Genomic DNA, 16,154 nt, shown 5'->3' on the forward strand with positions numbered 1-16,154 from the left:
TCAAAAAAAAACAACTTAAAAATACAATGCATAATCCACACATGAAATGCAACACCCATGTAAAAGTGCAACAATGACATACTTCATACATAGACAACATCAGCTCTGATATATTTACATTACCTTCACATCCACCCCTCACATAAGGACACCATTTTACCCATCAAAGGTCCTATCATTTCATAAAGTAGGTACATAAAACTAAATAACAAAAACAATGTCAAACATCACTGTGGAAAACATACTAAAGGTAGAGTCGTTACAATAACCAAAATATGGCCATAGGAAACAAACTAAAGCAACATAGAAAATATATAATTAAAACATATCATCTTAAAGGAAACCCTCAGAATCATGCAATAAAGCAATTATAAGATTGAGAAGAAAACAAAACAGCTTCCCTCAATAGGTCCACATTCAATAATTCTTTGCGCATCGATCATCATTATTTTTAGTCTCAAGGTGAACAAAATTCTCAGTATATTGTAAAAAAGATTTGGTTGCATTTGTGGAAAGATGAGTTGAGCAAGCCAGGTAGTGTTCTGCGGGTCATTTACTGATGCATCTGCCAGACCTCAGACATGAGTACTGATTTAGCAAGACCCAAATAAAAGCTAGTTGCTAGGAAAACATTAACGTGAGCAGCACACTGGATCTCAACATGAAATCATTTGCCAGTAGACACTAAAGCCCAGGAGCCAGTTGGACCTTGTAATGGAGTTGTGTGTGTGCGTCTGTGTCTATTCAAACCATTTTGATCCAGGCAGCTAACACACCCACACTGGACACACGAGGCTCATAAGAAAAGAAAGAATGTACTTAAGTCTGGCATTACCAATGTAGCACCATCACAAAGCTCCTGAAGAAATAAAGCTAGCAGCTGAAAGGAAAGAGAAGTTCAGATAAGTTTTTATCTCAAACATGTAAGGACGCTTTACACACAAACAGTGCATGACAGCAAATGTGGTCATCAATTACAAAAGCTAGAGGCACTGTCGCTCGCTGTATTTTCAGTCACAACAATCTTCCTCTCTATATGAGCAGCTTTGGATTTGTCAGCATGGAAAACCGTATGGGAGGCAGACTTGCTGGAACCTACACTAAGCAGCACACCAGCAGGAGCTAAAGAAACATAACACTGTCAAAGAAAAGTGTGGCCTACACATTTCAACTATACGAAGAGAGACAGATTTGAAAGAGTGCCAAAGGAAATGTATACACACGGTCATGCATACATAAACAGTCGCAAACAAACCACCAGTAAGGGCCACCCGTCTGTAACTCACCTGTCAATATCAAGATAATCAACCACTGACTGCTGGTTAGGGTGACAGATCACAGTTCAGCCTCACCCTGATCTTATATCAACCCACCCACCTCCGTAATTGTCACAGCTCTTTTTAGCTTCATGTTTTCCCTCAAACATCAGCGTCTGTACTTGATACTTTTCCTCAACTTTCCCCAACCACATATGGCTCATCCAAAGATTGTTTTTGCTCATAGCGGGTTGCTGAAGACAATACCCCACAGAGAGCAGTTTTTTCCTTCATCCACAGTGTCAAAAAGGTAATTATCTTGAATTTGCAAGCAAAACAGCAGCTGCGCTTAAGTATACTTGAGGTCTAGTGACTGGCAAAAAGTGAGAGTGGTAAGTGGTGACTAAAAAGGGGGGGGGGGGGGGGGGGGCAGTCCAGCAACAGAATGAAAAAGTATGTGTGTGTAGGAGGCTCTGGCGGGTGTATGTGGGAATTCAGTCAAGTCTTGTGTTACATGCTTCCTATTCCTTCTTGTCAACTCTCTTCCTGCCCGTCTGAGATGGAGCTGACATGGGTTTAGTGCAACTTTGCATGTGTCTGCATTTTTAGTAAACACAAGAAACTTCTGCTACAAAAGAAAATGAACCCAGTGAATAATTCCCTAAATTCAACAATTAATCTTCTAATATTGGCTCAGTACCTAATAAAGCACCTCCTGATCCCTATAATCCACATATAGACCAGTGAGCAGTGTTGACCAACATGTCAATGGGGTCATCAGGTGGGAACCTTCTTTCAGTGTTTCGTCTAGTTGGGCCCACTACACCTTCAGGAGGCTAGACAGTGATCATTGGCTTCCCAGAGTCACTCTCCTAATGCTAGCCATCACTGCTCCTCACACCACAACAACCATCTTTTCTTCCAAAACCAAAAGCTATCCCAGCCTCTCACCAACTGCACACCAGTCATAGCGAGGTGGGGATACAAACCCTGGTTCGGGCAGGGGGGGGGGACTAATCTGCAACTGTACAGACACATTTCATTTTCCTATGACTTTGTGTAAATGATTCATGCAAATTTAACACAATACAAATACACGAGGGTGGGTTACAAGCTTACCTGACTTTTGTTCGGGATTTTTAAGGTAGATTACTAAAGAAAAAGCATGCACACAGCAGTGATTGATCTTTTGACCAGCACGTGTCAGAAATTTTTTCAAACACTACAAGTTTAACACGGAATAGAAGCCAGCATTAAACTGAACTATAACATTTGGAGAATGCATGCTTGATGCACTCCTGATCAGAAGCACATGTGCAAAGATCACAGCTGTAAGAAAACAGGACTGAATGTCAATGTGGAGGAAATTAGCCTCACAGACATACACATACTTAGTTTGAATAGAATGAAATTTAGCTGTTATGTAAAATCATGAGACTGCCATGAGACTTTGAAATGTAAACATTTAGATAAGTTTTAGTTTAGGAACTGAATACTGCTGATGTTGTCAAACTTGTCCCAGACTTAGGAAGTTACAGCATTGCCACATGAACTGGTGGCACTCAAGAGAAATGAAGAGCAGAGGTTCATCTGGGTCATGTGATGAGAAGAAGAAGTTGACCACAATATGTTCAGGAATTGGTTATCAGTTCTAAATAGATCAATCAAAATCGTAAAAACCTGCTGATACCAGCCTCTTGTAACCGGAGCAGAATGTTGTGTTCAGCTCTCCTGTAGTTTAAATCTTATCATTGTAACAAACAAGTACAACTGGGTATCTTAGAATTGTGATGGAAAAGATTCAGCATCTTGATGCACTGTGTAATGATTAGAGTCATTGCTGAGTGGGCATATTTCTATACATTTATTGTTTCTGCTGCTGGAGTATTGTACTGATCAAATGGTTCATGTTGCATTTTAACATTTTACCTAACAGTACGTTGTATTCTCTGTAGTTAAAAAATACAGTAGGAAACCATAACCAATACAATACCTTGCTGGCAAGTTTATCATTTCAAATCTATAATTATTAGTTTTACAGTGTGTACAGATTCTATACTGAGATATTTTAGGAGTATTTACTCTTTAGACAATTGAATTAATTACTTAAAAAAAATGTTAATATTTATTCTAATGTCCTTCAACAGAGAGAGAGAGGGATTGGAGGGATTGGGCAAACATTTAAATGGAAACATCTGTATTACATCACAGGATGTGGCTTACTGATAACTAGGTCAAGATATTTCATTCAAGATGACCTGAGACAGCACTGCGTGTTCAGTAATTTTACATCAGGGAACTGCCTGATGGAAGAGAAGACATGTGTTTCAAAGATGTTTGCTCTGAATGATACTGCATTGTATAAAAAAGAGTAATAGAGGTGCATTGAAGACAGTATTTTTTGTAAATATTGGGAATAGTTGTGCCTTTCTCGGGGTATTATGTGTTCAAGTGATAATTACTCTACCAGTTATTTCTCAAGACTGTGCAGAAGGCTTTAATTTTCACCCAGTGTGTGCCCTGAAAAGCTGAAGTTTAGTAAGCCCTACCAGCCTTACCAGCCCTGGTAAGGCAAAAAAGGAGTTGTGTTTAATGATTCATGATGACTCCTTTTTCAACTCTTTTCAGGGAACATTAGTATTATGTTATAAGGTACAATGTAATACAGAAAAAGTGTGATTACACAATAAGTGTGACCAAAGTTAGAATAAGTGGCCAAGAGGAAAGGCATGTTTGTATCACGGAGTTCAAATGAGTAACAAGAATTTCCCGAGCTTGTGATATTCGGACTTTAGATACTGAGTTCAATGGATGCATACATTTTATACTTCATAACACGGCTGTTGCTGCTGTTTAACTTAGTTTTAGCCTGATGCAAGGAACTGTCGCGTTGGCTGTTAAAATACACACATAAACATTCTCTTTTCTCCTTTCTTGCAACAGGAAAGAGAAAGGAGAAATGAGAAAGTCTTTTTTTTTTTTTGACAACCCACACACTTACTTCTGTTCAAAACACTGAAATGAACAGAAACAGACAGCTAGCCTGTATCAGCTTGAACCAAATACTGAGGAGAGGGAACATTAAATTGCACTGAAACACATCATTCAAGCTATCAGGTCAGTTGAAATTGATGCGCGCATCAAAAATGGAAAATTGCAGTTTGAGTAGAGTTTAATTGTATTTAATTAAATTACAATTCTGTTGTTTTCTGTAATTACCTGGATGGGTTTTTTTTGCTTTGTTTGGTTTCATCTGTGTCTTTTTTGTGTATTTGAGTAAATTTTCATTTTGTTTCTTATTTTTTTACCAGACACACAAATGGAGCTAAACACAACTTTGCCCCTGTTCCCCATCCATCACAGCTCCACCAACAGCACTTGCTCCCGTGACAACGCTTTGAAGACGGTGGTTTTCCCTGTTATTTACTCCTGTCTTTTCTTGGTGGGGACGTTACTCAACGGTGTGGCAGCATGGGTGTTTCTTCGCATCCCTTCACGGTCTCACTTCATTATTTACCTGAAGAATATTGTTGTTGCAGATATCATCATGACCCTGACGTTTCCTTTTAAGGTTTGCAACACTTCCATAATAAGTAGCATTAATTATATGTCTAATTACTTTATTTATGTTTATAGCTTGGATGTAGGCAATTTATCAGGACATAATTTTTCTTAATTTGAATGCTTTTTCTTTCAATTACATGAAAGTCACTTAAAGGCTACTGAATGGTTTACAATCTGTTCTCAAGTTTACTATTTTCTAATAATATAGTCAGCCTAATATCAGCATGATGTCATCTATTAAGTCAGTGATGAAAAGCTTTACTGGCTGCCCATCAAGTTGTAGTCCAGGCCGTTTTTTTTCTTTTTCAACTCTCTTAAATTTTAGTGTTTAGTGAGTATTTAACAGCAGAACATAAAGAACTGAACATTCTTTTGCAGGTGTTGTCAGACTCCAATATGGCATCCACTAACCTACGGACATTTGTATGTCGAGTTTCTTCTGTGCTGTTTTACCTCACCATGTACATCAGCATCCTCTTCTTTGGCCTCATCAGCATTGATCGCTGCAGAAAGACCCTAAAGCCTTTCAGGGGAACTAACTCTGCTCGGCTGGCCCGCAGGAAATTCCTTTCAGGAGCCATATGGACCTTTCTGCTGATCCTCTGTCTGCCCAATGTAATCCTAACATGTAAAACTCCAACTTCTCCATATTTCAAGTGCAGTGACCTGAAGACAGAAGCTGGGCTGTATTGGCATGAGGTGGTAAATCATGTCTGTCAAGTCATTTTCTGGGGCAACCTGGTGACTGTGATAGTATGCTACACTCTGATCACCAAAGAGCTGTACAGATCCTACTCCCGTGCTAAGTCTCACAGCTCTGAAGGGACTACGTCTCAAACACCAAGTGGGGGAACAACTCGAAAGCCCCACCAGGCCAAAAGAAGAATGAATGCAAATGTGTTCCTGGTTCTAGCTGTGTTCTTTGTGTGCTTTGTGCCATTTCACTTTGCCCGAGTGCCATACACGTTGAGCCAGACCCGAGGGGTTCTCTTTGATTGCAAACTGAAGCTTTTCTTCTTCCAGCTGAAGGAGAGTACACTTTTCCTCTCTTCCCTAAATTCTGTTCTAGATCCACTCATTTACTTCTTTCTCTGTAAGTCCTTCAGGACCACTCTGTTCAAGACTCTGCAGCTGCCTCCTGGTACCTGCAGTTGGTTAACAGGGAGAGGATCAGATACAGATACAGTCAGAGACTCATCTGCCGCCACATAAAACCACTGGACAGGAGCAAGAGATTTGTAATGTTGTATCTCAGTTTGAATTTTCTGTTGGCAAATTGTACGCTAATATTTGATGTTGTCCTGTTATGTCCTTGAGAAATAAATAAATAATGATGACAACTAACAATTTAAAAAATTGCTTATGACAAATCTAAAGTAACTCACAGAGAATTTTTTTTAAATGTAAATGTTGTTTACTGGAAAAATGTGATTTTAAGGACATCTGACGAGTAAAACCAAAAACCAGACGTATGATGAACCTCACGTGTTACAACTCATCAATATATGTTACATGCAAATGAAGTTGTTTGTGATAGATAGTTGCCTGTATTCAATATTTTTCGTGTTGAGTTGTGCCACAAAAATTGATCCTCGCCTATATAAACCCATTTATATAAAGTACCAGGTGAAGTGTTTAAGGAAGCAGTCAGACTACTGGTAAGACTACAGAGTCACTTCTACATTATAGGGGGTTTCCAGATGTGTGTGCTGCTTTGTTTTACAAACTTAACATGGTAAAAAAAGATCAGAGCCTTTTTATGAAATTGAATTTAGTTTTTTAACATAAATTCACCATTGACACCGTTATTGGTTTTTGCCTTGTTTTTTGTTGATTTTCTTAAGCAATGCTGGTGGAGATAATTCTCAACCCAAAGCATTAATGTTCGCGCAGGATATAATTGATCAATGGCAATAAATTGTCCTCGTTAAACTAATGACTGAAACACCTGAAATGAAGAGGCTTTTGCTTCACTGTAGCATGAGAATGCAAACCTTAGGACAGTGTATGGCATTTGAATTACCCCATCCAAATCGCTGGTGGATTTGCATCTCTCTTGTTCAAGAGGCTGACAAGCATTCGTAATCACTGTTTTCAGCAATAAATCTCCCAGGGTGGATAACACGGAGTTAAGCAGATAACCATTCTCAGTGGTGAGTGGCTTAAAGTAGTTATTACAGCTTTTGGAAAAGCTTTTGTTATTATCACCATTATTATTTGTGCTGAAACATTGTATCTTGTACAGATATATTTCCACTACAAATTGATTTAAGTTAAACAGGCACTTACTGTGGTCTGTGGACACATTTTCTTTTTCTTTTTTTTTACAGGTAAGTGCATGAATAAATACCAACATTTTAAGAATATTTCAAATTTTACGTGACTTTACTAATGAAGCAAATCCACCTAAAACACAAATAAAGGCAGATATGGTACTGTACACATGTCTTCATGAAAATGTTGTTCTACACTTCGCTGTTTGTTATGCGCCAACGCAAACTGATTCATCTCTCGAGACTCGTGCAGAAAAGATTTCAACTAAATACACTGTAAAATGTCTCAAACTGGATTCTAATAGTGATCTAAATGTGTTTGCTTTCAATAAAATGGTGTAAGGTTTTATTCACTTTTTTTCATTGTTGTTAAAGCAAAACTGACAATTACATTGTGGAGTACATTGCAGAATGCATTCAAATGCTCTGGTTGAGGATCTAAAAACAACCATAGAGTGGCAACAAATGTTTTCTAAACTAATGACAAATGAAAATCAGGAAAAGCTGGGCAAGTTTGAAAAATGCAAAGCAGAAATCATTCATGGTCTCAAATAAGTTAGTAGCTCATTCATGCTAATTTCAAAACCCAACCTGACTTTGTCCCTTGCTGACTAAACTACATTCAAATGTCTGTTTTATCTTAGAATGTTTTCCTAACCAAAATTTCTATTGCAGTGCACTTGATCCAATTTGATCACATTTGTTGAAACATTGTGACCAGATATGACTGATGCACATGTACATTAAGCCTGATCCACAGGGCCCGAGGGAACTCAATGATGGCCTTTTTCTTGTTGAACGCGTTGTACCTGCACTGATTTGGTCAAAAATCTAAAGCTGAAAGCCAGTTACTCATTTAATTATTGAATGTTTTATTACAGATCCTGATAATGTACAGCAACACGTCCACCCTCCCCAATGACTGTGCCCAAACCAGCCTTCTGGACCCAAATGTGGTTGTTGCTTGCCTCTTTTTCTTCATGTTCCCCTCGCAGTGTGGTTGTCTCTGTACCTCCGATCCACCTCAACTTTCAGAGTGTATCTAAATAACCTGCTAGTGGCTAACACCCTCATGACAATGACACTCCCTGTGATCGCTGCAAACAAGCTTCCTGGACCAAAGTTTCACGTACCATTTTTAACACCAGTTTGTCTCCTTAGTGGGTCTTATCAGCCTGGACCACTTCTTCAAAATTGTTAGACCATGTGGAAAGATGTTGGGACAAAATGTGACATTCAGTATGATAATGTCCTCATTGGTCTGGGTTGTATCATTTGGCAGTATGACTATCCCAGCTATCGTTCTAACTGACCAGGTCTCCAGTAATAAAACAAAAGAATTCTGTACGTCCCTGAGAAGTCAAGCTGGCATGTGTCTTCACAAATGTGTGGTGTTCTTTACAGAGATGCTTTTTTGGTTTGTTAGCATACTAATTGTGTTTTCCTACATCTGCATCACCATGAATCTCCTGCAATCCTTCAGAAACCCTGGGAGCAACAACAGACAAGGAAAGAAGAAGACACAACGACAAGACTGCCTGATACTTCTTGTATTCTTTGTGTGTTTTGTGCCTTTGCACTAACTGTGCATTCCTTTCATTGAATATCACATGGTTGACACTATTTTATGCCCTGAAGAATGGGTACTGATTGCACATGAATTAGCTCTCTGGGTGTCTTCCAGCAACGCCTGCCTGAACCCTTTTCTCTACATTCACTTGTACAAAGAGTACAGAGAAAAACTTGGTAACATGATGAAGGACAGTGGTCTCTGTGTTAACTTAATTTGTGGTAATACAGAAGATTTCTCAGGAAAAACAAAAAGAAAGTAATGAATGATTCATGATCAATATTTTAACCTTTAGGAAGCATGAGATAAAACAGAATTATTTAGCTGAAATGCACGCATAGATGACAGAGAATTAGAATCTTACAACCAGAGAGTCACTTGTTGATTTTTAAAATGTTGTGTTGTACCGCCATCTAGTGACATAGTGATGGTTTGCATATATTCAGATTAAAGACCATCCTGAAGAAACATGATTAGTCCATAAATATAATGGTTTCAGTCATATGATTGCACACACTGAAGCAACCTGAATCTCAGAGCTGGCTGTGTATGATATATGATGCTCTTAAATAAACAGTGCACTGTATGTTCTGCATTGATCCTTTGTTGTTGTGTTTTTATTGTACTTGCATGTGTTCACGGTCTTTTGATTTTCTAGTGTGATCCTGTTTGTGTCTTATTTATTTATTCTTTACATAAATGATTATGGTAAATGGATTGTATATGGGTATGTAAATATACACATTAAGGTGCTGGTGAAATGTTTGGACACAGCTAAGTGTAGATTTGACTATTATTTGGATTATTTCCTACATCGGGGAAAATTCTAGAGGAATCCAAACTATGAAATAGCACAAGTGGCATCACAATTTTTTTTTTTTTTTAAATAGTACGTATATAATTTTGTTTTAGAATATTATTCGTGTTGTGTTGAGATTGTGCTGGTATGCACTGAATAAGCCTGTTCAACGACTAAGCACATCAAAGCTACAGTCCATCTCTACTTTAAGACATGAAGGTCAGTCAGTTGTAAAAATCACAAAATATTTTAATGTGTATTTAAATGCAGTTTTAAAAATACCAATCGCTATGATTAAAGTGCCAGAATAGGAAGAACATGACAAGTTCACTTGAATTACAAGCCTCAGAAATTGCCAGTTAACTGCACCTCAGAAGAGAGTCACTATATTAAAGGGGAACTACGGTATTTTCAAACCTAGACCTTATTTCTGGCATGAAATACATTTATCTACTCACCGAGTAGATACAGTTTGGCAAAAGTAGGCGTCCTTCGGGAGCTATTTAGATTACTCGTGATCGGCGTATATCCATATAACGGAGTGAACAGGGCAGGGACAATGCAGCCTCTAAATAAGGCATTGCTCTGTTAGCACATAGCTACAGTTATGTGGCTACTTGCAGCTATACCGGAGTTCCCCTTTAATGCTTCACAAGGTTCAAGTTACATTCACAAGTCAATGTCTTCATAAATGGATGGCCTGAAGAGGAGGAGGTGTGAAACTGTGGGAGTGCTTTGTAGATGATACAAATGTTGGTGATTTATTCAAACTCAAAGGTAAACTTAACCAGCGCTACAAAAAGCATTCTGCCACAACCTGCCATCCCACCTGGTTTGAGTTTAGTTGATCTGGCAGAAGGAAGTTGTGCTACCTCAGAAGACCTGGCCTGAGATGGTTCAGAGTAAGTTCAGACGGAGAGAAAAGAAGCCAAATGACTCTCAATATGTATGGAAACCAACTCAAGATTGTTAAAAAATGCATTTTAGGAAATTATCTCAGTTGGGAGAGTTGCAAGAGTGTTTAAAGCTGTCATCAAAGCAAAGGTGGCCACTTTGAAGGCTCCAAACACCACACACATATACAAGTATATATATATATATATATGTGCATATTTACTTTCTTGTCACAATTTGGATGCCCATATGTTTATGTTATGTTATGTTTATGTATTTAGCAGACGCTTTTATCCAAAGCGACTTAGAAATGAAGATATAACAAAGCTAACAATAAAAGCGATTTACAAATGAAGATATAACAAGCTATATAAAAGCTAACAATAAACTATATAGAAGGAACCCACTAGTCTGACTCTGTCAGAGGTGACAGAGTAGATATAGGGTGCAGGCATAGAAGGAAGTGCAGAAAGATAAAGTGCAAAGATAGAGGTGGTAGGGAAGTACAGGGTAAGTGCTAGGATAGGAGGTGCTCTCTGAAGAGCTGGTTTTTCAAGAGTTTCTTGAAGATAGACAGGGATGCCCCTGTTCTGGTAGCGCTCGGTAGGTCATTCCACCATCGTGGGACGACACATGAAAAGAGTTTGGATTGTCTTAAGCGTGGTGTAGGCACTGCTAGACGACAATCCTGCGACGAATGGAGCAAGAGCATTCAAGTAGATGGGAGCCGTTCCATTAAGCACTTTGTAGGCTAACATCAGTGACTTGAATTTGATGCGGGCGGCTAAGGGTAGCCAGTGGAGTTCAATGAACAGAGGGGTGACGTGTGCTCTTTTAGGCTGATTGAAGACCAGACGCGCCACCGCCGCGTTCTGGACCATCTGCAGAGGTTTCAAAGTACATGCTGGGAGACCAGTTAGGAGAGCATTACAGTAGTCAAGGCGGGAGATGACCATGGCCTGCACCAGGAGCTGGGTGGCATGTTGGGTTAGGTATGGTCTGATCTTTCTTATGTTTAGTAATGCAAAGCGGCATGAGCGAGCAACCGAGGTAACGTGATCTTTGAAGGTTAGTTGGTCATCAATCATGACACCCAAGTTTCTAGCAACCTTTGATGGAGCAAGAGATAGGGATTCGGTTTGGATGCAGATGCTGTGGTGTATAGGCCCATAGTTCTCTTCTACAACTGAAGCGTTAAATCAGTCTGCAATTCAGGGAATAAACCTGACATCAGCAATGAGTTGGTAAATATAGAGTGTATTTTAGGCTTTAAATTGTGCAGAAAAAGCTAATGGCTGTTTAGTATCAAGATTTGGAACATTTGTAATGGTAATAAATCACAGAACAATGATGACAATGGAAAGTACCTGTCTATAATTACTCATACAGTGTCATTGATTATTTGTTCAGGCTCAGTCTGAAAGGTGAGGCAGATATAGTGATGTCTGGTTCGTTGTGTAGGTCAAACAAAAACATGGGTCACCCTGAATTCAAAATGTTCCCCTCATCAGAGCTCAGCTCCATTTTCAGGTCAGGCTGCTGTTTGTTTTTGGTAAAGACCATTGAGTTTTTCCTATGTTTGCATATGTCCTTATAAATTACCAGTATTAACACAGCTGAAACTATAATTTGTTTGCTAGGAAAATCAGCAGTGTTTCTTAAGCACCAACGATGTCGGTACATTGTCACACAGACCTATCTTGTTTGAGAAGTGAGACTCAAGTCATCAACTGTGAGTTATTATCAGAATCTATCTTTTATTTTTCATAGTTAGTTTAGATAATCTGGTGTTACAAATACAGCCTCTCTGGTAATTATCGGATAATCATCATCTCCTTTGAAGAGCTATTTTAGAACACATTATATAACTTATGCCAAAAGAAGAGGACAGCTTCAATACAGTCTTCAATATTTAAGCTGAGGTACTAAAGTTTAAATCAGCAAACATTTCTCAATGTTGCAGTCATCCTTTGTTCAAATTGAAACTTTGCTGATCCATAGATGTTTGCATAACTGACAAAAACCCTTTATTCTCAGTTAAGGGAACAAACAGTCCTCAAAAGTGGACATTTTTGCATCAGAATAGAGGATTAATGTAACAACCAGTACAGGTTTGAGGTGTTCAGTTATTTGATACTCTAACTTCTTCGTGTCCTCTGTGTTGTAAAGTCTGTGTTGCAAAGTCTGCTACTTTGCTTACAGGGACACATGAAAACTGCGTCTATCGAGTTTTAGTCAGATTTGCACATTTTGTCAGGCTATCTGTGATATAAAGTCATATTTTGGAAATGGATAAATTATTATTTCTGGATAACTTAAATGCTTTGAGCACTGGGTTTTTGAAATTTAAAAAAATCACAACTTTCCATAGTGCTTTTATCTTACAAAAATAATTTATTTCATAAAGATGAATTTGAGACGGCATATTTCACAAAGAAAATTTAAAAAGGGTTGAATTTTGGTGCAATCTGTTGGTTTCCTCAGCTAGGATTTTGTTTTTGAACTGGCTCTGTATGTATAAATCGGACTAATTATGATTTCAATGAATTGGACACTAATTGGCTTGAGATGACATTTGCTGTGATTTGGCGCAATATAAATAAACTGAATTGAATTAACACAGATTGCCTATAGAACATGACTAATTAGCTCATAATCTGCAATTAATTATGAATGTATACGCAAATGCATTCAATTTGTTGACTATTTTGTTATTTAGGGTTAGTTAACTTATTGTCATTATGCTCAGTACAGTCATTGGAAGATGGAATTCACTGCTTATCTCTTACAATATAATGAGCGAAACATCACTTTCTTTGTTTTTCATAGCTTACAACTTGAACAAAGATAAGTGGCAAATGATGGACGAACACTTGGATCCCCACTTTCATAGTAACAATCGAAGTGAGTATGGAACACAAAAAAGCCACTCCTTCAGATGAAAATGTAGAGATACTAGATTATACATGAATTGTTCATATTTTACCTCACACAGGACAAGTTGTGGCCAGGACAAATGTTGTTCCCTGAATTTAGATCTAATGTGTCTTGGAAACAGCCAAACTGTGGGCTCTAATGTGTTTTTTTTTTCTCTAGGTGGAGTGAACACATCACACCCAACATCGCTCAATGATTCAAAGTGTGATGTTCTATATTATAACCCTTATATAATCTCAGCTCTCTTCTTTCTGATGTTCCCTGTAGCTTTGTTGCTGAATGTCCTGGCTGCCTGGGTGTCTCTGCACCTTAAGTCTACTTCCACTTTTGTGGTCTATCTGAAAAATCTAGTAGCTGCTGACATTATTATGACCCTGATGATCCCAATCAAATCTGCAGATAATTTGCCAGGTGCATGGGAGAAATTAGCTATGCCTTCATGTCGTTTTTTCTCTGTCATATTCTACAACACACAGTACACATGTATCACTCTGTTGGGCTGTATCAGTCTGGACCGTTTCTTTAAGATCATGATGCCCCGCAGCAGATTTCTTTGTCAGAATTTGACCGTTAGCAGACTGATATCAGCCTCAGTCTGGATTATTATTTTTGTAGGCACAGGTTTACCAAATATGATTTTAACAAACAAATCAGGGGCCAACATTACAGAGATCACTTGTATGCTCCTGAAAGGACCAGAAGGGATAGAGTTCCATACAAAAGCATCACTTTCTCTGAACGTTTTCTTTTGGCTTGTCAGTGTTGTCATTGTGGTCTGCTACATTTGCATTGCAAACAAAGTCATCCAGTCTTACAGAAACTCCGGCAGCAACAACAGCCAGGGAAAGCAGAAAATCAAGCTACGTATTTTTCTGGTAATCATTGTGTTCTTTGTGTGTTTTGGTCCATACCACCTCATCAGGATCCCCTACACTTTTGAACAAGTCAGCTTTTCCTCTTATACAGATTGCTCTCATACACAGATAACATTTGCCAAGGAACTCAGCCACTGGCTCGCCACAACAAACATCTGCATGGACCCACTTCTCTATGTGTTCCTGTGTCGAGAGTTCAAAGAGAAACTCATGTCTATGATAGAAAATGGGTTTTTCTCTTTTAGAGCAGCTAGAGGAGACAAAGAAAAACTGCCACGCTAAAGATTTTGAAACATTGTTTTCGAAGTAAGATTTATGTAGGCATTATCATGAAAATGGAGTGGTAAGGTCTGAGTTCAAATGTACAATCATATGAAAAAGAAAGTACCTCCACCCATGTGGTCCTTACTAAATCTTAAAATTAGATAAATGCAACCTCAGATAAACAACACAATAGACATTACTCAAAAAAAACTCAAAATGCAGAAGCAGTGTGTGAAAAACTACACCTTGCGATTCTGAACATTGCATGGGCTGAACTTGGCTGAACCTGAAGGGATATCCACTTCTTGAAAGGCTATCTTGATTTTTTCTTGATTTTGATGTTTTCCACTTTCGAATAACATTTTTATTTTCTATAGTGCATGGAAAATACCATAAAAACCTTTCGAGATTGATGGGCAGCAACAATTGTTTATCTAAGACCAATCCTCATCTTTTTCCTCGCTGGCATTGTGAATATTCCTAAATGAAATCCAGAACTGCAACCTGCAAAAATTTCTGCTTTTATAGAGGTGATCAAATAATTGAGTACATGGTTCTGCATTGCTATATTGATAGTTAAATGAATCATGTAAATGTGTAATGTGTTATGTCCTGTTGTTCACCTAAAGTTGTAGATGATATGATTTATTTAAACTTCTGACAAATACAATTTTACAACAGAATGTACAATCTTTGTAACATTACTGTAAATGAAACTATTATAGACTAGATGTCAGACTACCACTTCCTTAAGATACTATACTTTATATCAACCACATTACAAGTTTGGCTCCTCATAGCTTTGGGAAGTACCCTTGGTAAAAGTACAGTGATGAGAAATAAACAGGCAAGAGCATGAAATGAAGGTTTGTTCTCATGGAAGTCATTCAATATATATATGTTTCCAGTACAAATAAGTTGTATTTTTGATGACGTTCTGCAAATGTGCGGCATCTCTGTCTGTTTTTGTAATCATTTTGCAGCATGCTAATTGCTGTCAAGGTTTTTCTGTAAAGAATAAAGGATGGACTCAACAAGGCCACATCAGTTTAACTGCTTATTGTTCACTGGTCATTTATCTTTCTGCTTTGTATTGTATTATTGATCCATATTTTTAAATAAAAAAAGTATATCTTTTTGTCTACACACTTGAATCATAAACACTGTCTACTTTTCCTGTGGTGTTTGTCTGTTTGCATCTGGAAACCACAATCCCCCCATGCCATTTACAATGAAGCAGATTCTGACTAAACGATGACACACATTTGGGGACATGGTGGTAGTAAACACTTGCATACCATTTCTCAGCCTCTGTCTTCCCATCTGTAATAATTCCTGGTTGTGATCCAAGCAAAATCACACAGGAAGTCATGTTGAGATGTTCTCAGAAAGCACTATTTTTGGGAATACAACAGGATGAAAACAAAATTGGAACAGATATTCGTGCAAAGGGTTGTGTTAAATAACTTGCTTCTTCTGTTCCGGCGTAGCTTGCAAATATAAAGGGAAGTAGCACACTTTACATTTCATTCTTACCCACTAAAACCACACTTGTTTTTTTCTTTTTTTTTAGTCCTCTGATTGGTGCTGACTGAAAATCAGACAGATAAATAAGTTGCAGCATAAAGGGAGGTGCAGCATTGTGCGGGAGGTCTCTGCATTTGGATCAAGACATGATTCCATGCCTTTGCTTTTGCATATCAACAACCATTGAGTCTGACG

The 16,154-nt window shown here is 38.2% G+C and overlaps 1 protein-coding gene across 1 annotated transcript; it reads left to right on the forward strand.

The window, feature by feature from the left end:
* Positions 1–4,284: 4,284 nt before the first annotated feature.
* Positions 4,285–7,340, forward strand: p2ry12 (purinergic receptor P2Y12). Its single transcript, XM_072391718.1, has 3 exons — positions 4,285–4,373; positions 4,568–4,827; positions 5,199–7,340. Exons 2-3 carry the CDS (start codon positions 4,576–4,578, stop codon positions 6,030–6,032), a joined length of 1,086 nt encoding a protein of 361 aa, XP_072247819.1. The 5' UTR covers positions 4,285–4,373; positions 4,568–4,575; the 3' UTR covers positions 6,033–7,340.
* Positions 7,341–16,154: the final 8,814 nt, after the last annotated feature.

Source organism: Leuresthes tenuis, unplaced genomic scaffold (assembly GCF_036924035.1).
Source record: "Leuresthes tenuis unplaced genomic scaffold, fLeuTen1.0.hap1 SCAF_9, whole genome shotgun sequence".
Lineage (NCBI taxonomy): Eukaryota > Metazoa > Chordata > Actinopteri > Atheriniformes > Atherinopsidae > Leuresthes > Leuresthes tenuis.

Excerpts from the sequence above, each read along its gene's own strand:
- p2ry12 (XM_072391718.1), top strand. The coding sequence starts at position 4,576 with ATGGAGCTAAACACAACTTTGCCCCTGTTCCCCATCCATCACAGCTCC. Across the intron at positions 4,828-5,198 it reads CCCTGACGTTTCCTTTTAAG|GTGTTGTCAGACTCCAATAT; the intron begins GTTTGCAACACT and ends ATTCTTTTGCAG.